General features: G+C 48.7%; 2 protein-coding genes across 2 annotated transcripts; one reads left to right on the plus strand and one right to left on the minus strand.

Moving 5' to 3' along the window:
- Nucleotides 1–3,747: 3,747 nt before the first annotated feature.
- On the plus strand, nucleotides 3,748–6,159 carry LOC120665365 (subtilisin-like protease SBT3). The gene has a single exon (XM_039944927.1). The coding sequence runs from the start codon at nucleotides 3,792–3,794 to the stop codon at nucleotides 6,069–6,071; it is 2,280 nt and encodes a 759-aa protein (XP_039800861.1). The 5' UTR covers nucleotides 3,748–3,791; the 3' UTR covers nucleotides 6,072–6,159.
- On the minus strand, nucleotides 6,130–9,281 carry LOC120665366 (3-hydroxyacyl-[acyl-carrier-protein] dehydratase FabZ-like). Its single transcript, XM_039944928.1, has 4 exons — nucleotides 8,942–9,281; nucleotides 8,740–8,800; nucleotides 7,346–7,490; nucleotides 6,130–6,644 (listed from the first exon to the last, which is right to left on the minus strand). Exons 1-4 carry the CDS (start codon nucleotides 9,138–9,140, stop codon nucleotides 6,393–6,395), a joined length of 657 nt encoding a protein of 218 aa, XP_039800862.1. The 5' UTR covers nucleotides 9,141–9,281; the 3' UTR covers nucleotides 6,130–6,392.
- Between the last annotated feature and the right edge of the window lie 15,972 nt (nucleotides 9,282–25,253).

Here is a 25,253-nt window from a genome sequence, read left to right on the forward strand (position 1 = left end):
TTAGGGTTAACTGGGCTCAACAATGAAAAAGTTTTGAAAAGAAATAGTTTAGCGCGTGATTTGATTTTTGTAAATTTTTGGGATGTTACAGAAGGGGAAGCGACGAGATCGAAGCAGGAGCTGGAGATTGCCTCGCTGCCGCCGCGATTTACTGTAGCAGGGGAAAGGGTACGGATAAGAACGTCCGAAGAGGCTTCTTCTGAGTTCTCCTTGCAGGGGGACCTGTTGCTTGGTGCATCGAGCAATCAACGATGGTCGTAGGCCCGGGCGATGGAAGCTGCAACGGCTGCTTAGTTCTGCGTTGGGCCGGGCCAACTGACACCCGAACGGCCCAAAAAGTTCTTTCGGCTGTCGTTCCGGGCCGCGTCCAACAAGCGCGGAGGAAAATACCAGCCCGCGTCACCTTAATTTCATGCACCGTAAGATGGAATAGGTTTCAGGGGGATGCTTCTACATCGACATCAACAAAAAGGTGGAAGGTGTACACGGCTGCTGTTAATTTTGATTTGTGATGCCCTTTTCGCTGAAGCACCGAAATTACAAAGCAAAGTTCCACGACGCGTCAGAGTTTAAAGCTGCTGCTACTACCTAGGGGCGGTAAGGAGCTTCAAAAGTTAGCTTAGATAATCTAAATATCAGGTTTAAAAAAATAGTGCTCTATCTTATTTGATTTTGAAATAAAAAAAATATGTATAAGAGTTCAAGGTGCTAGTGGTTTGTTTGAGATCTAACTAAAACCGCACCAAACTATTTTTTATTAAATATGCCGACATAAATCATTCCAAACCACACCACCCCATCTAGACCTGCTAGAAGGTTAGGTTGAAATGATATTTTATACAAAACAGTATGACTATATATAAATATGAGTCTCGCGTTGAGAACCAGACTTTGGAAACAAAACCTTGTGTTCACATCATAATTTTTTTTATCAAAATTGACTAAAATTTGTTGAAAATGACTCAGTATAACTGGCAGCTACTCTGCGCAAGGTAGTGTGGCTAGACCTACACGTGGACTTTATATCAAGAGGCGGACCTAAAATTAAAATCTTACGTTAACATTATAAAATTTTATCGAATTCGATTGAGATTTGTTGAAGATGACTCAGTATGACTGGCAGCTACTCTGTGCAAAGCAGCGTGGCTAGAACTACACGTGGGCCCCACATCAAGAGCCGGACCCCAGAAATAAAACCTCGCGTTCACATTATAATTTTTTATTGAAATCGAATGAAATTTGTTGAAGATGATTCAGTACGGCTAGCAGTTACTCGATGCAAACAATGTGACTAGACTTACATATGGACCCACGTTAAGACAATAGCCGCTCGACGGTATTAATGTCTCAAACCAAAGCAAACTGTTTCTCTCGTGAAACCAAACCAAACCAGATTGATTGCTAGAGAATCTATTTCCTACCAAATTGAAGTAGAATCAACACAAAATTCAGACGACTACAAACCGGTTTTAACCCAAAGTTCCAAACCGTTAGCAGCTATTAAGAGTTCATATCCATTACCGTCTCTAAGACTCTAAGTAGTACCGAAAGCTAAAACTAGATAGGATTTTTGCACAGGGGGCCAACAGCATGACTAGAACCGGACCCAAATACCATAAAGTAACAAAGTATACCAAACGAGATGCACACCCCGCAAGGGAGATATCAATAAATGTTCGGTAAACTTGACCAAAAACTAAAGAGTTATTCTTAGCACAAACCAAAACATCACATTCTAAACGGAGTGATTGGGTGCAAACTGACATCTCGTCTCACCATCAGCAGTCGTCCACTGCTGAATTTGCCAATCACGTCAAACTCCACGCCCGCTCACGCCCTGCAGTAGTGGCCAGCTGCCCGCCATTGCCCCCAAAATGGGAGGTCATCGTCGTACTAACGACCCATGGTACTGAAGCCACAAGACGATGTCCCGGCCACACGACGGACGGCCTGTGCCGTGCGGAGTCGGGCGCGGGCGCGGCATTGCACTACTGCGGACGCCGAGGGGCACCAGCCACCGTGATCGCGCCGCGACGCGCGCCCGCACCGGCCGCACAGGCAGCGCCGGCCGACCGGGCCTCGAGCGCGCATCGCGCATCGCGCTCCGAGCTCCCTCCGGTCAAACGACGACGAGAGAGAAGAAGGAAATCTCCCGGTTTCCTTTCCCATCGAGAGAATAATCGCCGCGGCCGGCCAGCGCGCGCGCAGCCGGTGAATGCGGGCGCCCCCGTCGCGTAAGCGTCACCCACCGGCCGCACGCCCACATCCTCCGATCCCCCTCGCACCGCGCACTAGAGGGCGCAGGCGCAGCCGAATCTACCTCAGCCATAGCCTAGCCACCACCACTCCACCGGCGCAGCACTGCAGTGCCGACCCAGCGGCCACGAATTCAGGTGACTTGGCGACTGTGCCTGTCGATCCCGTTCCGTTCCCGGCCGGACGAAAGCTAGCTCTCGAACCGGTGGCGCGTCGCTGTGGCTGTGCTCGTCCATCCCATCCTCTCCGGATTTGCACCCGGGATCTAATTCTCGGCGGATAGCTAGCATTAGCATATCTCGCGCTGCTGTCTAATCTAATCAGTCATCGTTCGCATTATCGCATACCACGCGAGGCGATCGACAGCCTTGATCGATGTCCTCGTGGTCCATGTCTTTCGGAAGTGAATGCACGCGAGAGATGCCACTGACTAACCACTGGCATGGCACTGGCACGCATGGCTGCGGGCCAACCGGCGGCGGCTAGCCGGCGGGGGGCATCCGGGACTGACCATGCATGCATCGGTTTCTATTGGGTCAGCCATCGCTGTCGCCTGCGGTTTCAGAAAATTCTGAAACGAGATTACGCTATTTAAGAGAATATAGCTGAACACATCTGATAGCCAGCCAAGCCAACCACCGACAGTCCACGAGGACAGTACGTCTCGGTACTTGGTAGTTTGGTACCATCAATCAAATCCTCTTTGTGGAGGAGATCATTAGACTTGTCTCTCTGGAGGTTATGACGGCCTGCTTGCTCCTGTGATCCGTTCCTGGGCAGGGAGAGTGCCGTCCTTTTCTTTGCAGGAAGTGCCTGAGGAGTGTACCCAATGTTCGAGTTGCTGACACGCTGTCCATCGTGACATCCTTCCGATTTTGATAGGCGCGTACGGGAACACGCTTCGCGATCACGAGCTCAACTCTCCATGTTCTATCTATCGCCTCGCGCTGCTCTGCATGTAACCACTCCGGGGAAACACTTGTTTATTAAAACAAGCTGTTTTCTTACTCGCCTGCGCTCATCATGCAGCCTCATCGTGCTGTCAAGATCAGACAAACTCTCCGGGAGAATCTGCAGTACGTTAACGAGGTTTGTTTGTTGCCTTGTGATCGTTGGAACGTGCACAGTAGGTAGCCATACATGCGCGACGGTAGCTGCGCGGTACACTATATCACACACACTTGTAAAGTGGCTCACAACTGTTCGGGTCCGCAGTACACGACACATCGTCGCCCAGCATCACCGTACCGCGCGTGGCTCGCGGAATTCACCCGGAGCCGCAGCACGCGACACGGCCGGTGCGCATCCCGCCGCTACAAGCTCGCGCCGGCTTGACCCCCAACCCAACAGGGACTACGCAACCACCGAATCGCCCGGCTCCGCTTCCGCTCCGGCCCACCGCGCCAAACTGTTCAGCATCCACGCACTCTCTCTGCCCAATCGTGTGCTGTGTTTACATGGCGTGCCTGCGTGTCGCGCGCCCCATCGTTAAATAGCCCGCGCGCGCCGTCGCAGCGTCTCGCACGCACACGGAGATGCGCGTCGTAGCAACGCCTCGTGGTCGCAGCATGGCGTGGCCGTGGCTGGCGCTGGCGGTGTGCGTCGCGACGGCGCTGCGGGTGCCGGCCGCGTCGGCCGAGGCGGCGGCGTACATCGTGCACATGGACAAGTCGGCCATGCCCAGGGCGTTCGCGAGCCACCAGCGGTGGTACGAGTCCACGCTCTCCGCGGCCGCCCCGGGCGCCGGCATGTACTACGTCTACGACCACGCGGCGCACGGGTTTGCCGCGCGGCTGCGCGAGGAGGAGGTCGATGCGCTCCGGCGGTCGCGCGGGTTCGTGTCGTGCTACCGCGACGACGCCCGGGCGGTGACCCGCGACACGACGCACACGCCCGAGTTCCTCGGCGTCAGCGCGCCGGGGGGCCTGTGGGAGGCGGCCGGGTACGGCGACGGCGTCATCGTCGGCGTGGTGGACACCGGCGTGTGGCCCGAGAGCGCGAGCTTCCGCGACGACGGGCTCCCGCCGGTGCCGGCGCGGTGGAAGGGCGCCTGCGAGTCCGGCACGGCGTTCGACGGCTCCAAGGCGTGCAACCGGAAGCTCATCGGCGCGCGCAAGTTCAACAAGGGCCTCATCGCCAACGAGAACGTGACCATCGCTGTCAACTCCCCGCGGGACACCGACGGCCACGGCACGCACACCTCGTCCACGGCCGCCGGCTCGCCCGTGCCCAGCGCGTCCTTCTTCGGGTACGCGCCAGGCACCGCGCGCGGCATGGCGCCTCGAGCCAGGGTGGCCATGTACAAGGCCCTGTGGGACGAGGGAACCTACCCGTCCGACATACTCGCCGCCATGGACCAGGCCATCGCCGATGGCGTCGACGTCATCTCCCTCTCCCTCGGCCTGGACGGCCGCCCCCTGTACCAGGACCCCATCGCCATCGGTGCATTCGCCGCGATGCAGCGGGGCGTGTTCGTGTCGACCTCGGCGGGCAACGAAGGCCCCGACCTCGGCTTTCTCCACAACGGCACGCCCTGGACGCTCACCGTCGCGTCGGGCACGGTGGACCGGGAGTTCTCCGGCGTCGTGACCCTCGGTGACGGCACGACCGTCATCGGCGAATCACTGTACCCGGGCGGCCCGACCTCGCTCGCAGCCACCGGTCTCGTCTTCCTCGACGCGTGCGACAACTCCACCCTGCTTGCCATGAACCGCGATAAGGTCGTCCTCTGCAACCCCGACTCGCTGGGGGACGCAGTTTCCACGTTGCAGGAAGCCAAGGTGCGCGCGGGCCTCTTCCTTTCCAACGACTCGTTCAGCGAGCTCTACGAGAGCTTCTCCTTCCCGGGCGTCATCCTGAGCCCGCAAGATGGGCCCCTGCTGCTCCAATACATACGAAGCAGCCACGCGCCCAAGGCCGCGGTAAAGTTCCAAGTGACCATCCTGGGCACCAAGCCCGCGCCGGTGGTGGCGGCGTACACGTCCCGCGGCCCGTCGGGGAGCTGCCCGACGGTGCTCAAGCCCGACGTCATGGCGCCGGGCTCGCTTATACTAGCCTCGTGGGCGGAGAACATCAGCGTCGCCACCGTCGGGTCGCGGAATCTCTACAGCCGGTTCAACATCATCTCCGGCACGTCCATGGCGTGCCCGCACGCGTCCGGGGTGGCCGCGCTGCTCAAGGCCGCGCACCCGGAGTGGAGCCCGGCCATGGTCCGGTCGGCGATGATGACGACGGCCAGCCCGCTTGACAACACCGGGGCCTCCATCAAGGACATGGGCAGCCGCAACCACCCCGCGTCGCCGCTGGCGATGGGCTCCGGCCACATCGACCCGAGCCGCGCCGCGGACCCGGGCCTGGTCTACGACGCCGCGCCGGAGGACTACGTCAAGCTCATGTGCGCCATGAACTACACCGCGGCGCAGATCAGGACCGTCGCGCAGTCGACGTCCTACGCCGTGGACTGCGCCGGCGCGTCCCTCGACCTCAATTACCCATCGTTCATAGCGTTCTTCAACCGGAACGGCAGCGCAGGCGAGAGGACGTTCACTAGGACCGTGACCAACGTGGGCGGCGCGCCGGCGAGCTACAGCGCCGAACTTGTTGGCCTGAAAGGGCTGACGGTGACCGTGACTCCGGACAGGTTGGTCTTCGGCAGCAAGAACGAGAAGCAGAAGTACACGCTCGTGATCCGGGGGCATATGGATGGTAATACCGGCGATGTGCTGCAAGGATCGTTGACGTGGGTTGACGACGCCGGCAAGTACACGGTGCGAAGTCCGATCGTCGCAACCACAGCGAGCTCACAGCAGTTTTAGGATCCGTGCGTATATCATATATTTGTTGAACTCTATGTAAGCAAATCAGGCAAGTAAAGCTTTCAGAAAAGATCAGGCAAGTAAAGCTCGTCAACATCTGAGGATACAGAATGATTTTCAGTATTGAAAGTTTCTTCCATCACAATGATCGTAAACCTACAGACCTGTTACACATGTAGTTCAACACTCAGTCACTCGTTCAAGACTACTGGAAAGACAAAGATATCACATGCTATAACAGGCGCGGTTCAAAACTTAGGCTGCAAAGTTGATTTCGCACCAGAAAGCTGAAATGTTTAAGTATTTCTATGTCTCTTGCTTTTACTCTGATCCAGTAGCCATCAAGAACTCCCCCTCACATACTAGGTCGGCCCCAACATAAGCTTTCCCTTCCATCTTTGCAATTCCAAATCTTTTCTGCAGCTTGATCAGAGTCATTCGCATGATCAAGGTGTCTCCAGCAATCACAGGCTTCCGGAATCTCACTTTATCAATCCCTGCGAAAAAGAAGTTCTCTCGAGATCCACCTACTTCAGGTTGCAACATAACTATACCTCCAACCTGGGCCATTGCCTGCAGTTCAAGGTTAAAACTTGTTTGTCATTCAAGCAAATTAACACTGCCTGCTTGATGTCAGATAATAAGTAGCTGATGTAATGTGTTAGTAAAAAATCAGTATTATAGAAAACTTTGTATTGGACATTTTATGCCAGTGTTGTTCCAAAATGTGTCAAGCAGAAGAACTACCACAGCTACCAGCTTATATCCTTTATGTCAAAACAAAAGATGTGAGTTGCTACCAATCCCTTAAAGGCTTGCGAGTAGATCTAACTTGATTGTATGGTCAGTTTGTTAATTTAAATATTCAGCTGAGTCAAAAGGAAAAAATTATCTTAAAGAATCCCATATAAATATTTTAGTTGCAACAATCTGAAACTTCGTGTTCCTTAGAAATATGTAGCACTGTTAAAGCAAACAAAAGTGTTTCAGTGTACAAAAACTTTGGCTTTTGCAAAGGCACGAAAAATGCTGGAAAATACCCACCAAGTGTGGCAATATCTGGCATGAATTATCTAGCATTAATCATTTTTCCATGCAATTAGACATAGTGACTGAAGTAAATTCAGGCTGAACTAAATTATAAAGAGTGGCACAAGACTCCAACAGGTATAGTTTGAGGAAAAAGTATTATGATACAACAAGAAATTAATTTACATGTCAAGGATACTGAAGTGAAACAATATGGACGTCAAAATAAAGAGTCCATTATATACCTCAACCATGAGAACACCAGGCATTATGGGTCGTTCCGGAAAATGTCCTGGGAAGAAGTTATCGTTTATTGTCACATTCTTGATTGCAACAGCATATTCTCCTGGTTTGTAATCAATCACTCTGTCAACCAGAAGGAATGGGAACCTGGAATGCACATCAAAGAAACAAAGCATTTAACACAAACTCGCATGGAATTTGAGTATCACCGTCAAGCATCTTCACCACTGATAGGAAATCTACAAATGAAGTAGGTTTTTTCATTCACCTTACTGACATAGTCAACCACAGTGCAATAAATCGTAGTGGGAACGTATCTGGTGGAAACCACAACCTTCGTGAAAACCCGTACAAACCACGGCAAAAAAGTCATCTAAATTCACTAAAAAAATCACACATGTAGATGATATGATGATAACCTTGTAAAATATCATGTCCAAACTCTACTTCATTTGTGAGATATAAAAATAACAAATTTCAAGCCAGAAAGCTGTCCAGATGATTTGTTAGAAATTTGTTATTTTTATATCTCACAAACGAAGTTGAGTTTGGACAAGATATTTTATAAGATTGTGTATCATCATATCATCTACATGTGTGATTTTTTTGGTGAATTTAGACGACTATTTTGCTGTGGTTTGCACGAGTTTTCACGAAGGTTGCGGTTTCCACCAAATATGTTCCCTAGTTAGAAAGCTACCCTATCTTTTAGTGCTCAATATGCAGTTAACAACGCTCAGTGCGCACTGCTGCTAGGCTAGCTTGAATGCTTCGTTGAGCACAGAAGCTGCTTTGGAGGCTTTCCTTTAGAACATTGGTCAACAGCTCACTTGCCCAGGAGCCAGGACAGAAAGCATGCCACTTGTCTGTCAATCATATAAGTCCAATTCATAAAATGGCAAAGATCATGTCTTTTCGATGACCATGGTGAACCTTTTATATTTATTGATTTTATTTTCTTCCATCTACTTTTCATTTAGATAGCCAGCAACCCGAATTGAAATAGGAAGAAACCACAGTATAACAAGTTACACGAGGGTCCAATAAAGGAGAGAAGTTGCTGGGCTTCGTAGTTGTAAAATTGGACAGAAATTGAAATCAAATCAACAAGCCAGCATCAAACAAAATCACCCATTTCTTAGGCCAACAAGTCTAGCAGCACATTTATATACTTCGTAAAAGTCATGCATTGCCACTGACAAGATCCTGATATCCCAAGATTCCTTTTAGGTCAACTTATCGGCAGTCAATGGACTGCTGGATCTGGAATAACAGGTAGGGATCCAACTACATTGGGTATAATTTCAACATCTGCTTAAGAAAATTTATTCACAAAGTAATTCACAAACAGAAAAATCTAGGAACAAATGGATAAACAGTACCTACAATAGCTCACCTATGTGGGAGGATATCGCGGATCTGGTTGATGTCCATGACAGTCGGAAAAGGAGGAAATCCTGGAACAGAACAGATCACCACCCCCGTAGCACACGCATCAGTAAATTCAGTCTTATGATACAAACATTTCCCAATCAGCAACACCAAAGCCATAAATACAAGTTTAAATGACAAGGTTTAGCGGAAGTAGTGGCACTGACTTTTCTCGATAGGCTTCTCCGCCTCGGCCTTGTCTCCGACGGTGCACCGAGTGACTAGCCGCCTGGCGGCGGCGGGGCTTGTCAGGGTCAGCCTGCGGCTGGGTCGGATGGCAAAGCGGCCGGGGACGAGCGGAGCAGACGGGAGGGAGGCCTGGGAGATGGCGGAGCACGGGGATCTTGCCATGGCTGCGGGTTCCATCGGCCGATCGGCGGGGAGGGGGGAGGGGAGTAGCAGGAGAGCGGAAGCGTGTACAGTTTTGAAGCGGAAGCAGGGGAGCGGCCGGCCCGATGCGTACGAGGTGGCAATGTGGGAAGGGGGTTTGGTTTCGGACTTTCAGCCGAGATTTTGGAAACCTCAGCCCAGTTTGGATTTTGCCGACCGTATTTTGTTTATGGATAATTTTTCCACCGCATTTCTATCTCTTATTTTAAATCAAACAATAATTTCTTAATCTGTCAATCTTCGGACAAATCAACCGAAATTCTAATGAATGACACCAAAGGATAACCACTCGTGGGGGAGCGCGAGCGTGTGACCCTGCCGGTCCGCGTCTAGCATCCTATACGCGGGCCGGCGGGGTCACACAACACCACGCGCCCCAGCCTGGGAGAAGGAAATGAACTTTCTTTTATGAAGCTATCTAAAAATATTTTACACAAGTAACAACTTATATGATAACATACCCTTTTTTTAGCAACTTATGCATATTTCATACTAACTTGTAGTAACAACTTATGTGTATAACAATTGTTGGTTTGTATCAACTTATATGTATCAGTGTATAATCGAATTTATTTGCTATAACTTGTACCTCATATGTGTGCAAGAACTATCTTATATGTGGGACAACTTATATTTATAATACATGTTGTTTTGTGGCAACTTTACTTTACCTGTGTGATTTTTTTTATTTTGTAGCAGTTTGTATACAAATTTATGTGCATGACAACTTACTCTTTTTCGTAGCAACTTATGTTATAACAGATTATGCTTTTTGGTGGCTATTTTATTTTTGTGATAATTTGTAAATATTTTTATGATATATTTTATCATATATATGTGGCAACTTATATCCTATATATGTGACAACTCATATGTATGAAACATTCTATTTGTGGCAACTTAATGTATAACATATAACAATTTTGTTATCAGTGCAAAATATCTTCAAAATATATGCAAGTGAGATCTAGTTTTACCGTCAGAATTTCTATTCTACTAGAAGTGGTGAATAAAAAGAAAGTTCTATACATAAGAAAATGAAAAATTCTTTTTCTTACGCGAAGCTAATATGAATTGGCGATCAGAACACATATGGATAGAACTTCTAAAAGGTTCTCGCGTAGAACATAATGTTACAATCGGTATTGAAAACGGAGCTCGTACGAAGGAGATAAATTTTTTTTTACAAAACTATTCTTTACTACTGAAAATGTTACTGTAGTATCATAATATACTATACATGGAAGGTAAAAAAAGGACCGGAAGGTGTCGCGCACTGCACCTCGCGTGCGACCGATCATGCCTTAATCTCGTCCAATCCTAATCGGAATGCGAACAAACTAATCCGAATTCTATCAGAACTCGAGCAATCAATACATCATACATCAAATTGGTGATCCAATGTAAGTCTAAATAAAATTTATAGTCCCCGTAGCAACGCACGGTACTATGCTAGTACTATAAAAATAGAGTAAAGTTTATTTACCTCCTGATATTGTCGTTAAATTTAAAAAAATCCCGCAACTCAAATACCATGAATATTACGTACCTCACATATTTGTACTGGACAAGATACCTGAGACCGGTTTAAAGCGTTTTTGACCATGATCTCTGTCCACATCAGCATCGCCCACGTCACCTCGTTCTAGTCCATGTGACCGCTCACGGGAGGAATTTTTATTTTATTTTAATACTTTTTAATATAATATTTCAATAATAATCTGTGTGGATCTAAATTTTCATGAAGTAGTCCTTTTGATCACACCATGACTTATGACGCAACTCCTTGAAAAGTCACGCCACGACCCGTGATGCGACTCACTGAAGAGTCACGCCACATGCTACGGTGTGACTCCCATGGTCCTGTGACAAAGTTCAGTCATGCCACATGCTTTTGACGCGACTCAGTTGCGCCATACGGCTTGGCATGACTCATAAAGGACGCACTCCGAGGGTTGCCAATATCCGCGACTTAGATTATCGCGCCAAGGGTGAACCACGAGAAGATTGTCCTTAGGCAAATTATATCTCAACTTGTCAGTCTAAATATTTTCACACCGGTTAAGTTGCACCATACAAAAACAAAGCACAGAGTTGTACTAGCACATTACTAGTTCAGTGGAACTCCATGATAAGTCCACAAAGTGTCCATGACAAGTCTAATAATATTACTACCATTACAAGTCCATTAGAACTCCATGACAAGTCTATAAAGTGTCCATAAAAATTCTAATAATATTACTACCATGACAAGTCTACAAAGAGTTCTTGACTAGTCTAATAATAGTTCTAACATTACAAAGTCCACTACAAATTTACTACAAGTCCACTACTATGCTAGCTGTATTCATGCGACAGATGGGGGTATAAGGTTTCTTATGACAACAAGGACGACCCGCCTAGTGAGCAGGATGTTATTAGCGCTCGAATCCCCTCCATGGCTGTCATTTCTTCGTTGTTAACATTAGTGTGAAAAAAGATGGCCAAACTATATATGCAAATCCTTTTTATGGGCACATTGTATATCAATTTTACATTGATGTTGTTTGCTGCAAAATTCAAAATTGTACAACTAACCTTTCTCACATATCCATATTGCTAAAAATTAAGTCTTACTTATTTATGTTACTGATAGTGAGTTGTGAAATAAGACAAATATTTGAGTTAGCGGGTCAGGTGCATTGCAATCACCAACATATTTTGAACTCTTTGGTGATCTTTTTAAAGACTGAAGGCTATGCAGCATATAGTGGTATTTGTATGTGTATGATACTTTGTTTGGTAGAAACAGATCAGTCAGAATAGATCTTAAAATCATAAAATCATGATCTTAAGCATATGGTTTAGTAGGATCACATAGGATTAATAGGGTTCAGTATAATCATATAAGATCTTAACATTATAAAATCGTGATCTTGAGCATGTGGTTTAGTGGGATTCCATATGATTAATATACTTCTTTTCTGGTGTTAGTGTAATAGTGTAATATTCCGGACCTTGACAATACGGTCCAGTAACTGAAGGTCTTGTTGGCAGAAGTGGCGCGCATGGCGCTGGTGGAAGGTGCACGTCGGGTTTGCTGCAGCGCCGTGGCTGCGCATGGCGCCGCCGGGAGGCGCACGCACCATGCCCAGCAAGGGGTCGCGGGAGGAGTGGATGGTGGCGAGAGGTGCGGGTAGCAAGGGTCGCGAGAGGCGTGGATTGTGGCGAGAAGTGTGGTGACGGGGGCAGGTGTGGGAGGCGTGGATGGTGGAGAGATGCGCAAGTGGCGGGGGTAGGCGCAGGTGGCGTCATCCAACAGGAGAGCGGAGCTGGTGGCGACAGCCGGCGTGAGGAAGGAGTAGGAGGGAGGCGCGGGTGGCAGCCGCCACCCGGAGGGAGCGGGAGGGAGATGCAAGTGGTGGTGGCCGGTGTGATGGAGCCCTATGGAGGGGAAGAACTTGGCGGTATGAGAGTGTAGCTTGATCAAAAGAGCTCTATGTTGTATTAAGTTGAGTCGCGCCAAATCGCTCGGCACGACTGATGAAGGAGTCGTGCCAGGCCGTATGGCTGAAGCATGTGGCAGGTTGCTCGTACCGAAGCATGTGGCGTGATTTTTTAGGGAGTCGCACCACGGGTAGTAACGTGACCAAAAGAGCTACACATAAATTATTATTATAATATTAAATTATAAAAGATTAAAATAAAATAGAAATTCTGAGAGGAGGTGTAACACCCCACAATTAGCACTCAATTAGGAGTGTGAAACGAAAATTTGAAGTTTCAAATTACTCCCAAATTGGTCAAATATGTCAAGCCGCGTGTTCTCTGCTCTCTCTCTCTCTCGTGCGTCATCGTCGTGGTCAAGTTGGCCACGAACGCCGCTCGCGCGCGCTCACGACGCGCGTCCCCGCCCATGCCGTCCTTGTCTCGCTCGTAGGCCAGCACGCACCTCTCCCGAACCCTCTCCATGCTGCCTGAGCCGCCCACGCCTCTCCCTCTCCCTCTCGCGCGAGCGCCGCTTGCCATGGCCGCCATTAGCGTCGCCGCTCGTCAGTCTCCCGCGGAGCTCCCTCTTCCACCCTTTCGCTCGCCCAAACGACCCTGTAGCTAGCTTCCTTGGCCTCCACCGGTGCTCCCCGACCTGCTTGCCGCCGTCCAGAGCCGCCGGACCGTCGCCGCCGCCGCCAACCGCCGCCGTCGGAGCTACTGCTCTGCGGAGGAGCCCCTTCCGGTCACCCCCAGCCCCAATCAAGCCCACCTAGAGGTAGAGCGTAGTCTCCTCGTGCTATTCCCCCTGTTTCCCCTCGCCGCCGTCGACCCTAGGCGCCGGAATCCGGCCGCCCGCCACTCCTCTGTTTCAAACCCCAGCCAGGGACCTCGGGTTGAAATTCAAGAAAGTCCAGGGGGTTGTTTGAATAGACTGTGACTCAGATGAATAGTGCTTTAAGGACTTTTTTGTAATTTCTATCTGTAAACTTTGAAATTCGGTAGAAATTCGTAGAAAATTCGTAAATTAGCAAATCCAGTTGTTCTGGAATCCTTGTGTAAAGCTCTATGCAGTAGAATCATAATATGCTGGTTGTTAGTTGAAACTTTTTGCTGGAAAATTAGATTTATGTTACTGGGTGCATAAATGCTAGTTGTTTATTCTTTTTTCTTAATTAATTCTTGAAGCCTTATTATGCTCTGAAATTTTTATGGTGGGTTGTTCATGTGACACTAGTGTTGCTTTAAAAATTTCGTGGTCAGTTCTCATGAGTAGATATTTCTTTGATTTAATGCTTGTTTAATAGACTTTAATTATGGTAAATAGTTTATATTCATTATAAATCATGAAAATATTGCTGAGTGTTCTTTCTGAATAGATGAACTTGTCCATAAAGTTTGAGTCCCAATTCATGACTAGAACAGAAGTTAAAAATGAATCTTGTTATATTGATGTCTGTTTTGTTTATTTTCTCAGAATTAATTCTGTGCAGCTAAAATCATGAAAAATTCACAGTAGCTAATTCATCCCTGTGTCGACCTCCTGTTAAATTTTTAGCTTCTGTTTTGCTCTGGTGTGACCTGTATAGTTCAATCTTTTTCTAGGAGTTGTCTGAATGAATGAATTGTTCGGATTAAATGGATGCATGAAATGAAATGATTTTTACAGAGTAGATTGCTCTTTGTACCTTCTGTTTATAATATTTTTTTCTGAAATTTTTGTTGTTTATGTACTGAGTTATTTAATTATTAGCAAGCCATGACCTGCATGTTATAGGAATCAACTACTGCTTGTTTGTGCAGTTAGTGAACTTCTTTTGTGCCATTGATCATGATGCCATGGGTAGTTAGAAATGTAGTTAACTACTCTATAAATGATTGCCCATGTGATATGATTGTTTGCTACTTGTTAGACTACAACTTTATCGTGAAGGAAAAAAATAGCATCTATATTGTTGAGCAACTCAGAACTGTGCATTCATACATATGCATTGCTGCATTTCATTTAGGTACAATAGATGAACCACGTGTGGGATGTGACATTGAAGCCGAGCCAGAAGACGGTGAATGGTGGACACATCTAGAAGATGGATGGATGGATCCCAATATGCATGACCGAAGGCAGATGCTCGCCAAGCAAGTGTCATCTAACAAACACTGACCTAGTGTTAATCCCAGGCAAGCCCCGGAGCATAACCTACTATTTTAACTTATGAAATGTTATATATATTTACTTGATTATGCATTAAGTTTCTAGGTGTTGGATGAAACCCTAGTTGCATGATTCCTAGGTTCCATTGGTCGGAATACTAGTATGTATATGTCGTTATCCTTGCCGTGCTAAAATTAGGATTCGGTAGAAGTCGAGTAATTTACTGTTACTCGCGAGATATATGATGTTTTTATGACTTGGTTATGGAATATTGGAATATGGAGGAAAGGAAAATAATTGGAGACCGGACGGGAACTGTCTAGCCCCGTCTGTGTCGATTAAGGACCGTTCCGTTGTCGGCCCTGCTGATCATGTTTGATTTGTACTAACCGCATACCGGGAGTAGGAGGTAGTCGAAACCGGTAAGCCGAGTACTGCCTTACTTCGAAAGTACAGGAACCCGCACCCGACTCCTGGGGTAGTTGAGTAGTCGCGGAGAAATGGGGATGCATATGTTTACTTTTGGTGGTCTCACGTTGAGCTCGGTTGACCATATGTCGTTGGGCTGGTTCCTGTAGTTTGAGGCGGGGAGGGGAATGGTTGGTTTGTATTATCCGACGGGGCAAATACGTGCCGTGTTGGTTAGGTCCACCTTGCAAGATTAAATCGGATCGATTCGCCGTCAGTCGCTCTCGGACATGAGCACCTTGATCTCCGAGTCACATCGTAGTAAGAAAATGAAATGAAATGATATGATACATGTTGATGTTATTTAATCAATTATGTTTTCACATTGATTGTTATAGATCTGCAAATCATAGATGTGTAGCAACTCTATAACTATAATTTGGAGCTAAAATTTTGAAATTAAGGATTTACCCTTATATGCTTTTCTGCAAATAAATCCACCAGCCAGAAAGCTTTGCATGTCTAGATATGTGGGCTAAGTATACCCATAGTCGGGTAAGTCTTGCGGAGTATTAGTATACTCAGGGTTTGTTGTTTACCCTGTTTCACGTATAGAAGCTAATCAGAATTCGCATCAGTGGGCTCGATGTGACGTCCTCACGCCGAGCCGCGAGTGCGGCCTCCTCGCGCCGGGGTCCCTCGGCGCCGAGCCGGGCCCGTCGCTGCTGCAACGGGAGGCCCGCTGCGGCGCGTGCAGCCGCGCCGTCGACCCGCAGTTCCGGTTCTGCCCCTTCTGCGGCTCCGCGCTCTGAACGGGACGCCCGCTGCGCCTGTACTGACGTTTGCCGCTCGCCGTGCCCGTAGTTTGTACCGAGCTTTTGTTTGTGTGGAAAGTATTGCTGTATGCGGGTAATCACAACTTTGGAAGCGAAATTGTAGTGAAAAGCATCCCATCATGTTGGAAGTTCAGTATCTTATTAGTACACAGCATACTGATGGGGAAGTTCCTTATTTACTTTTTTGTAAAATTACAGTCCTTGTTTGTCATGGATGTTTCAGTGACATTTGTGCTCTACTTATTAGATTTGTTTATTATGTTATTAAGGGCACCTCCAGTGTATGAGGGAACCGTTCAGAGACAACGAATTGAAAGTATAATTCGATGGCCGCAATATGTAGGCATCAGTTTTGTGAATTTTTATGGGCTCCACGTGCAATAAGAAAATTTTCTCCCTACTTTCGGATCTGACCCTCGCGCCAGCAGACAGAAGTATCCGCACCCATCTTCCATGTGCATATATATTATTTTATTTCTCTAGGTGCGGCTTATCTACAAGATGCGCTTTTGAACCTGATACTCTTTGATTCGGTGTCTGCAATGTGTATGATTCGATTTCAACAGTCCATGGTTCGCTTTTTCCTCACACCGGAGCTGCTCTAACAGTAACCTAACAGTAACAAAGTATGGAAATGGAGAAAATTGTGATGGCTGCAACTTTTGTGTGGTACTATGGGATCCCTGGTACTATTAATGTTTAAGATTCTCAACATCAACGCGCCAACACCAAACTAATGATTCAACCACTTATACGTATTGCCACATAACAAAGGCGCTGGTATACACCCACAAACCTTGCACTTCCGTATCAAAGAAACCTTGCACGCACATGACACATCCGCTTCAACATGACGTCTCTTTTTTAAGCTATCATCACTTCCAGTGCTGGCTGTGCTTGACGCCGCGGGGGAGAAGCGAGCTGTTGCCGGTAAGGTGTCCGACCGTAGCTGTACCCTCCCACTGTCCAGTCTGCCCCACGGAGTGCCGAGGAACCTCCAGAAGCGGCTCTTGCGCTTGCCCGTACCCCTAACCATGAGAAGAGGACCGCTGGCCCGCTGCGCCTGGGGGACCGCGACTGCTTCCCCAAACGGAGGCTCCTGCGGGCCGTCGGGTTTGGGTTCGGAGGCCCCAGCCGTTGCCCGGCAGCCGCTCGTGGAGCATGACGTACGACATGATCGCGAGCGCCGTGGCGGCGAGGCTCAGCAGGGCCGGCAGCGTGAAGCAGCCGTCCCCCTGAGTAGGCTGCACCACGTGTGGCGTCCCACCTCGTGACGGTGGAAAATGATCTGATCATTGGTGCTGGTGCTTACAGTGAGCTTTGTGCGCTCGGCGATGAAGCCCAGCACGGCGCTCGGCACCCCCAAACAAGCCCATCATCACGAGGGTCAGGACGATCACGCCGACATCCATTGATCCTATTCCTACGTGCTCCTTCGCTTCCCTTGTCTCAGTGATCGCTATGGGAGACGATGGTGGTCGTGACCTTCCAAATGTACGTGCTTGCTCATGTTTATATAGAGAGAGCATGTCAGCCTCAGGTTTGCTCTGTCTATTTGCATAGCTCCTGTATCATTTATTCGGCCAAAGTGGGGGAAAGAAACAGAGGAGCTGACATCTTAGCTAGCTCAGTAGTCAGCCCTGTACGTGGTCAGCATCTTCAGGTGAGGCGCAGAAATGATGGTGGTGATATGTGATGTGCGTTCCTTTTTTTTCATGAAAGGAAGGATGATATTAAAATTGCAGCACGGTACATCCCCAAATTACAAAGAAGACCTTTAGAAAACTAAAAATTACAAAGCAATCCAGCACAATCTTCTTTGTCCTCATAGAACACCGACAAGGCGACGAGCGCCACCGCCGAGCTTGGAGAATCCCATCTTGCTGCCGAGGAGCTCCACTCTTGGATTCGCTGCAAGAGCCAACGCCATGGACCTCTCCTTGACGCATCTACTATCCTTGGGGCACATCAGCAACATCCATGGCGGAGAAGACGGAAACACACCAAGAGCACCACCTTCCTCTGATCCAGCCACCCACAGATCCGGAGCCGGCGCCACCAGCAACGATGGCCCGGGGAAGACATCCCATGGGAATATCCAGATCATCCCCCTTTCGCAAAAGGGAGAGATCACTAACCTCACAAGGTGGACAGAGAAGACATCCTTGGAGCCACCTCGGAGGAGCAAAAGCTCAACCCCATCGCAAACGCCAGGAGCATCCGCGACAGGAAGGAGAACCAAACCCTTGCACATCACCGGAAGTAGCGCCGAGCACACCACTATCATCGCCGAAGATGCTCAGAGGGGAACCTAACCCTAGACAACAACGACGACGCCATCGCGGGAACAAAGAAGCTCAAAGACTTAATTTCTACAGCGACAAACAGTCCACCTGCACACAGTCCACCCGCCAAGGAGCCAGGCTCCCATCTCATCTCCGGCGCCTAGAGGGTCGCTGGAGGAGAGGGAGCCGGCCAATCGACGGTGAAATGTGGATTTGCCCTCGAAACCGCCTCGATACCGCCACGCCGGTAATAGGATTCACCATGAGAGGACGGAGGAGCTGACGAGCTTTTTCCACTTGGGGCCGGCAGCGCCGTCGCGGGCTGCTTGGAGCAACCGCAGCAGACACCGGCCACCGACGCGATGATCTGGGCCGCCGTGCATAACTCCAGCACGTGTGCCGGCTTGGCTGGCGAAATCTATTTATCGCACGAGCGAGAAATCGCCGCGCTGTCGCAGAAGGGGAAGAAGCTCCTGTTCTTCGTCTTCTTCCCCGAGCTAGGGGAGGGGGTGCGGCCGCCATCAAGCTAGAGGAGGGGGGAGGGGAGGGGGGGTGGCCGGGGAGCGGTGGTTGGTGGGCGGAGCGGCCGCCGGTGGAGGGCAGCGGCGGCCTTATGATCCCGGGCTGCTGGGGGGTGGGGCGGCTCCATGGCTGCCGGCCATAGAGGAGGGCTCGGCGGCGGCGGCGGCCCAGCGGTGGAGGCGGTTCGGCCGGCGGAGGGCGCGGGCAGCGCGGGAGCGCCGTCGGCCGGGCGGGGCCGGACCCCCGGTGGGCGGTGCCGGCGGCGGGGGCAAGAATAAGGCGGCGCGGCGGCGGCTGGACGGCGCGACGGCGAGCTCGGTTATCATGGCGGTGGTGGAGGGTGGCGGCGGAGGCGCCGGAGCCGGGGGAGGCGGGGGAGCAAGGGCGGGGCGGCGTCCGGCTCTGCCTTCTGCGATGCGATGCGCCGCCCTCGCATATGCGGGGAATAGATCCCCCTGCTTGGCCGGGTACACGCACACGCTGCCCGAGTATTTGATTTCAGCCGGCTGCGACAACAACGGTTAACATTATTCTATTCGTAGATCAATCACCACCTAGTCAAGAGTAGAACATTGCTAATTTTTCTTCTACAAGCTTTGAGAACACAAGCAGTGGCGGAGCCACATTATGGCCATAGAGGGCTCCGGCCCTCTCTTCCCCCAGTGATTTGCTAAGGATGCAGTGCAATCTCATGTCTGACAAATTTGCATAGCTGCATGGATGCAAAGCATGTAAAGTTGTAAACTCCTCACACCGGTCTCTCTTCTGTTGGACTGAGCATCACCCGTTCATTCTGATTCTTTCTTCTGGGAAATTAAAATCAAAACTGTGCGGCATGGTTTTTAAAGCGTTAAGGCGAGGCGAGGCAAGCCACCACCGCCTTAAAGGCGGACTAAGGCGACACCTTAGGCAAGGTGAGCGACCACCGCCTTGTCGCCTAGGCAATGCCTTAAGGATGCCTTAAAAACACTGCGAGTGGAACGACCTTGCACTCTCTTTTGGACCGGGTCTAGGATGAGCGCAACATGCGGCTGCAAAGTAGGCGTACTCTGTAGTCGAGGGGAGTGCCGCGGATCCACGGACAGGAAAGAAAGACGAAAAGTCGCGTGGGCGACGATGATCCCCATGCGTGTGTGTTAGGTTTGCCTGGCCAGGTTAAGAAACTCGATTCGAATCGTCCGCCTCTCACAGTTTGAGACTGCTTAACAATTTCTGCCACATAGAGTAACAAGTGGAACCGATGGAAAGAATTATGGTTGTATGTTGAAATGTTTGACAACCATGCATGCTTAGAGATAGATGCAAATTTAGAACGATTAATCAACCTAGAATATAAAAGCTAAATTTGAAATTAAGGACCTACTCTTTGTTACTTTTAAGCAAAATAAACCCAGAGCCTTATAAAGCCTTGCATGTCTAGATAACGGACTAAAATATATCCGATGACGGGTAAGTCTTGCTGAGCATTAGTATACTCAGTCTTGCTTGTGGCACTATTTTCAGGTACTAACTTTGAAGATATGATTGCGAGTCTTATTTGGCCGTGCACTTTGCCTCCGGGTTGGTCTGTCGAGTGGGATGGTCCCTCAGCGGGCGCTGACACCCCTCCCACTGAGTGATGTCTCGTACGGGCTTTATCGAGCCATCAATTGTTTCGTTAGACGTTGTTTTATCCTTTTCCGCTGCAATAATGAGACTTGAATAATTTATGTAGTATAAGACTCCATAGTACTTTACTACTTTCAAAACATGGTTTGTAATAATTAATCTTCCGCTGCAACTCTGAGATATATGAGATGATCTATGTTGTAATCTCTGGGCTCACTTTCGTGTGAGTGTTGTCTGTGCGTTCATATAAGCGTGGCTTTAATCGAGGCTTCACTCGAGGAACTACCTGTTAGTGCAATGTTTGGATCAGCGTTGCCTAGCAACAATGAATAGTATACCCGGACTCAGTTATTTTGGGTGGTTCCGCCACACACACCTCCTCACGCACGGAGGGGAAAAAAATCCAGACATGTTAGAATAGATTCACTCCATTAAATAACTCCATCCATCTCTAATAAAGTAATGGATGGGCACAACGTGACATAATGTCACCTTGCCTCACTTTATTAGAGAAGCAAAGATATGTCACGTTATTAGGGTAACCAAAGATGCCGCAAAGTTAATACAGTGTCCGGTCACCTCAAACAAAAATTCACGTTGCATCATGGTAAAACACGTCATGTTATCATGTATGAAAAATGGTAGCTAGATCACCGTTTTTTCATCAGGTTGCACAAAAAAATAGTTTCTGTTATGTGTTCGTATGTCACATTGCAACAGCAATATTAGATCTCAACTAATTGTGCACAGAAGTTAGATCTAATTCTCTGTTTTCTGATTTAAAATATATAAGATATATATTAAAACTATTACCTTCTAGGAGGTAATAAGACATTAGATCAATGGTCCATATTTACTTCTGTGTACCGTAGCAAACCCCAAATCTCAAACTGGGATGTGGTGAACCATGGCCATCATCATCACCAGCATTGCCTTTGGGACTAGGGCTCCGGTCATCTCTAGGGCTCGGGCCGGCAGGAGCAAAGCAAAGCGGCCACGCTCCGGTACGTGACCTCCACCGACCTCCACCGCCGAGCCGTGCGGGTGACCTCCACGTTCGGTCAAGTAGTCCGAGCAGGCCCTGCCGGCCGGTCCCGCGACCTCCTCCGCCGTGCAGGGTTGAGCTTCGTAGCAGAGGTGAAGAAGAGGTGGCGGCAGAGGAAAAAAAATGGGAGTGGTGGTGAAAGTTGAGGAGGTGTGCGAAATCGAGCATGTGGACCTACGGAAGCTCCGTGGAAATGCTCCTCCACGGTGTTCCCGGCAAGCCTGACTAAGAGGCTTAAACAGCTAACCAAACATCCACTTCGTTGACTCTGGGGGATCTGGCTAGGCGTTAGCCCGATAACCAAACGGACCCATAGTGTCCATCACAACTTCTGACACTGTTCTGCTATGTACTTCATCACAACTCGAATGCCCAGAACAGTTACCTGTTCTGGTACTGTTCCTGTTTCAAGTAGCGTAGCATTTGGCAGTTGAGCAGGCGAGTCGTGCGATCAAAGGACGAAAGACAGCCGGACGGTGGGAAGATGGACACGTGGCTAAACAAATTTGGAACGCGTGCTATTCTAGACTTAGTAGATTGCAGGAAAAATTGAAAAAACCCACTCATAAGTCACTTGGATTTTGACCAAATTATTCACTTAAGAACCGAATTAAAATGAGTAATAATGTAACAAACTAAATGGTATAGAATCTAGCATGATATAGGCTTAATTAGCGATGTGCTAAATAATATACTGATAAATTAATAAAGCTGTGTACGTGGGTGAAAGTACACCTTGAAATATCACTAGAGCAAGATTTCAATATGAACCAGTTGAGGTCTGATGTTTCACGGCCGCAACAGATTTCCCTCACCAGTAGGATAAAGAAAGTGGGAGCTGTCACGAAGCAGAAAATGATGGAACTGACGACGAGTACAGTGTCAACAGTGATGTGGCCGATCACTGGCGCAAACAGCTGTATCAGCAGGCCGATAGCTATGACCAAGAACGCCACGGCAGTGGGTACAAGAGCGGCATCATAATTTTCGTGCCCTCCATCACCTCCAGCCTCACCATTCTGTCATGATCATGCATCAAATTTATTTCATACACATCCAACGAGCTTTAGAAATTTAATGGAGCACCAAGCCAATACATATTTGCATTACCTCGCTGTCCCTGACCTTGCGGCTCCCACGGCGCCAGAACCGGGAAATACCTATCAAGATCATGGCATGGAGGCCAAGCCCAACGGAAACAGAAGCCAGCAAGGCGAAATCTTTGGTGACGGCGGTCACGTGGGAGCCGACGCCGTAGGCCCAGCGGGAGGAGATGAAGGCGGCGTTGGCGGCACTGCTCAGCCACACCGAGCCCAAGAACAGGAAGAGGGCCATGACGAGAGCGGCGATACGCAAAGCAGGTATCGTCCTCCTGGTCTGTGGCGGCGCTTGCTTAGTGTTGGTAAGGAGAGGGGTGGCCACCGTGACGGCGGACGGGTGGGGAGGAGAGGAGGCCGCGGGGGAGGTTGGGTGTGTGGCCATTGGAGCTAGCTAGCGGATCAGAATGAAAGGAGATGGAAGAAGAAAGCAGCTGGCGCGTTGTGTTCATTGGATCCATTAGTGTGTACTACTTAAACATGCATGTCCGATAGCTCAAGATAGCAAAGAAAAAAAAAACTCCTGCAGTGTAGCTAAGCCGCGGAAGCGCATTCCGTTGCCGTAGGAGTAGGACTAGTGGCTAACCGTACGGTGCAGCTTGACTGAATCAACAGCGGCTGGAGAAATGACACTTGTACCCAACCACGCAAAACCTCCTTTTTGGAGGCCGTATAATAAATATTTTGACTGGATAGAACTATCTCTTCGGTATCAAAAGCAACAGCCTTTCTTTTTTGTCAAATTCTCAACCGAATAGAATTATGGACTCCCTCGGAAGTTTGGAAATGTAAGGACTTCTCTGTTTGTTCTAAGTCGGTCTTTCTTAAGTTTGACCAATAATAACGGTGAATAAAGACTGATAACATAGAAACAATATTAGTAGATTTACCGTGAAATCAACTATCACATGATAATTAATTTTGATCACTGGAACTAGAAGGTGTCTTGGACCTCTTGACATATTCTTGTTCCAAATCCAGTGCTTCCACCGTCGAATGCGTCTGTTCCCCCTCCAACTGACAAGCCGCCGCTCACCCCCCCCCCCACCCCACCCCCACCACTACTGGCCTCTGGCCCCTTCCACCCCCTGAAGTCGGCACAATTAGCCCATCAGTGGTCTAACACTCTAAAATAGACTCAATGTATCTCTTGACTGCCAACTGTGCGAATTGGCTTGTAGTCTAATGGTAGGACGGTGCGAATTGGCTTGTAGTCCAATAATAGGACGGTGCGAATTGGCTTGTAGTCCAATGGTAGAACGGTCAAGTGGGACGCTACACACCAGAGTTCAAATTTTGGTACTCGCACCTTTTCCTGGGATTTTCCTAGGATTTACCGGCGTTGTGCTCTAAGTGGTAAGCGACATTCCCATCGACAACAAGGTGCAGTGGTGACTTCGGGAATCTTCAGATCTGCCGGTGCTCGGTCCTTTGGAGGTGCTCATAGGGATAGGGTTTGCGTACGTGTGTTCATAGGGGTGAGTGTGCCAGTGGTGACTTCGGAAATCTTCAGATTTGCTGGTGCTCAGTCCTTTGGAGGTGCTCATAGGGATAGAGTTTGCGTACGTGTGTTTATAGGGGTGAGTGTGCGTGTGTGTAGTGGGCGTCTTCATTGTACTGTGCAATTCTTAAAAAAAAACTGTGCACATGTTGCTTTGTTCTTGTCCATCTTTATTGATTCTTTTGACTACATCTTTAAAGGAATGATACTACAAAAATATACTCACAACTTGACCTTTAGTGTTGCTAAATATTCCAAAAATCTTTTTAGCAGATATTTATTACCACTAAATTCTATAAAAACCTCTTTAGCGGACATGGTAGACAAATATTGCATAGCATAGCAGTAGATATTATAAAAATTAAAGCTAATAGCAGGCTATAGCAGGCTATTTTATACATTGATTAACAAAAAGAAAAAATTGAGACTGAGCAAGCAACACTACATGATGGCTCTACAACTTAAGACAGCAGCTGCAAATAACCACTACCGGAATCGCCTTGTTTGCCGAGTGCCCGGCAAAGACCCAAATGCACCCCGTAAAGGCTTTGTCGAGTGCCACTCACGGCATGCGTCACACAGCAACCAAACACTCAGCAAAATTGAGTTTGCCGAGTGTTTTTTATCGGACGGTCGGCAAAGCCTTTGCCAAATGCTGAGAGGGATGTTTGCAAAAAAAAGCCATGGAAACGACCAATTGACAGATGACGGTGATGCGTCTTTGCTAAGTGCCTTAACGGGAAGGCACTCGGCCAAGATTCAAGCTTTGCCGAGTGCCATGCCCTGGGCACACGACAAAGACGGAATGAAAAAAAGACCCACACACTTGAGCTGCTGCGGCGGACCGTCGGTAGCCGAAAAGCGCAGAGTCTGCCGTTCAAGAAGTTCGGACATCCGAAAACTTAATGTAGAGAGATCAGATGTCCGAACGTCTTGAAAGGCGGACAGTCCGTAGATGGACAGTAGACGGTCCGCCGGCTAATATTTCAAAGTCTTGAAAGTAGTTTTGAAGTCAAACAAAAAAAACCAAAAAAGGCCCACGCGCTTGCGCTGCTGCGGCGGACCGTCTGCAGCCAAAAAGCGGACCGTCCACCATTCAAGATGTTCGAATGTCTGAAAACTTAATGAAGAGAGATTGGATGTCCGAATGTCTTGAATGGCGGATGG

The sequence above is a fragment of the Panicum virgatum genome, chromosome 3N (genome assembly GCF_016808335.1).
Source record: "Panicum virgatum strain AP13 chromosome 3N, P.virgatum_v5, whole genome shotgun sequence".
NCBI lineage: Eukaryota > Viridiplantae > Streptophyta > Magnoliopsida > Poales > Poaceae > Panicum > Panicum virgatum.

Excerpts from the sequence above, each read along its gene's own strand:
- LOC120665366 (XM_039944928.1), bottom strand. The coding sequence starts at position 9,140 with ATGGAACCCGCAGCCATGGCAAGATCCCCGTGCTCCGCCATCTCCCAG. Across the intron at positions 7,491-8,739 it reads CGCGATATCCTCCCACATAG|GTTCCCATTCCTTCTGGTTG; the intron begins GTGAGCTATTGT and ends TGTGCATTCCAG. Across the intron at positions 6,645-7,345 it reads CTGGTGTTCTCATGGTTGAG|GCAATGGCCCAGGTTGGAGG; the intron begins GTATATAATGGA and ends CTTGAACTGCAG.
- LOC120665365 (XM_039944927.1), top strand. The coding sequence starts at position 3,792 with ATGCGCGTCGTAGCAACGCCTCGTGGTCGCAGCATGGCGTGGCCGTGG.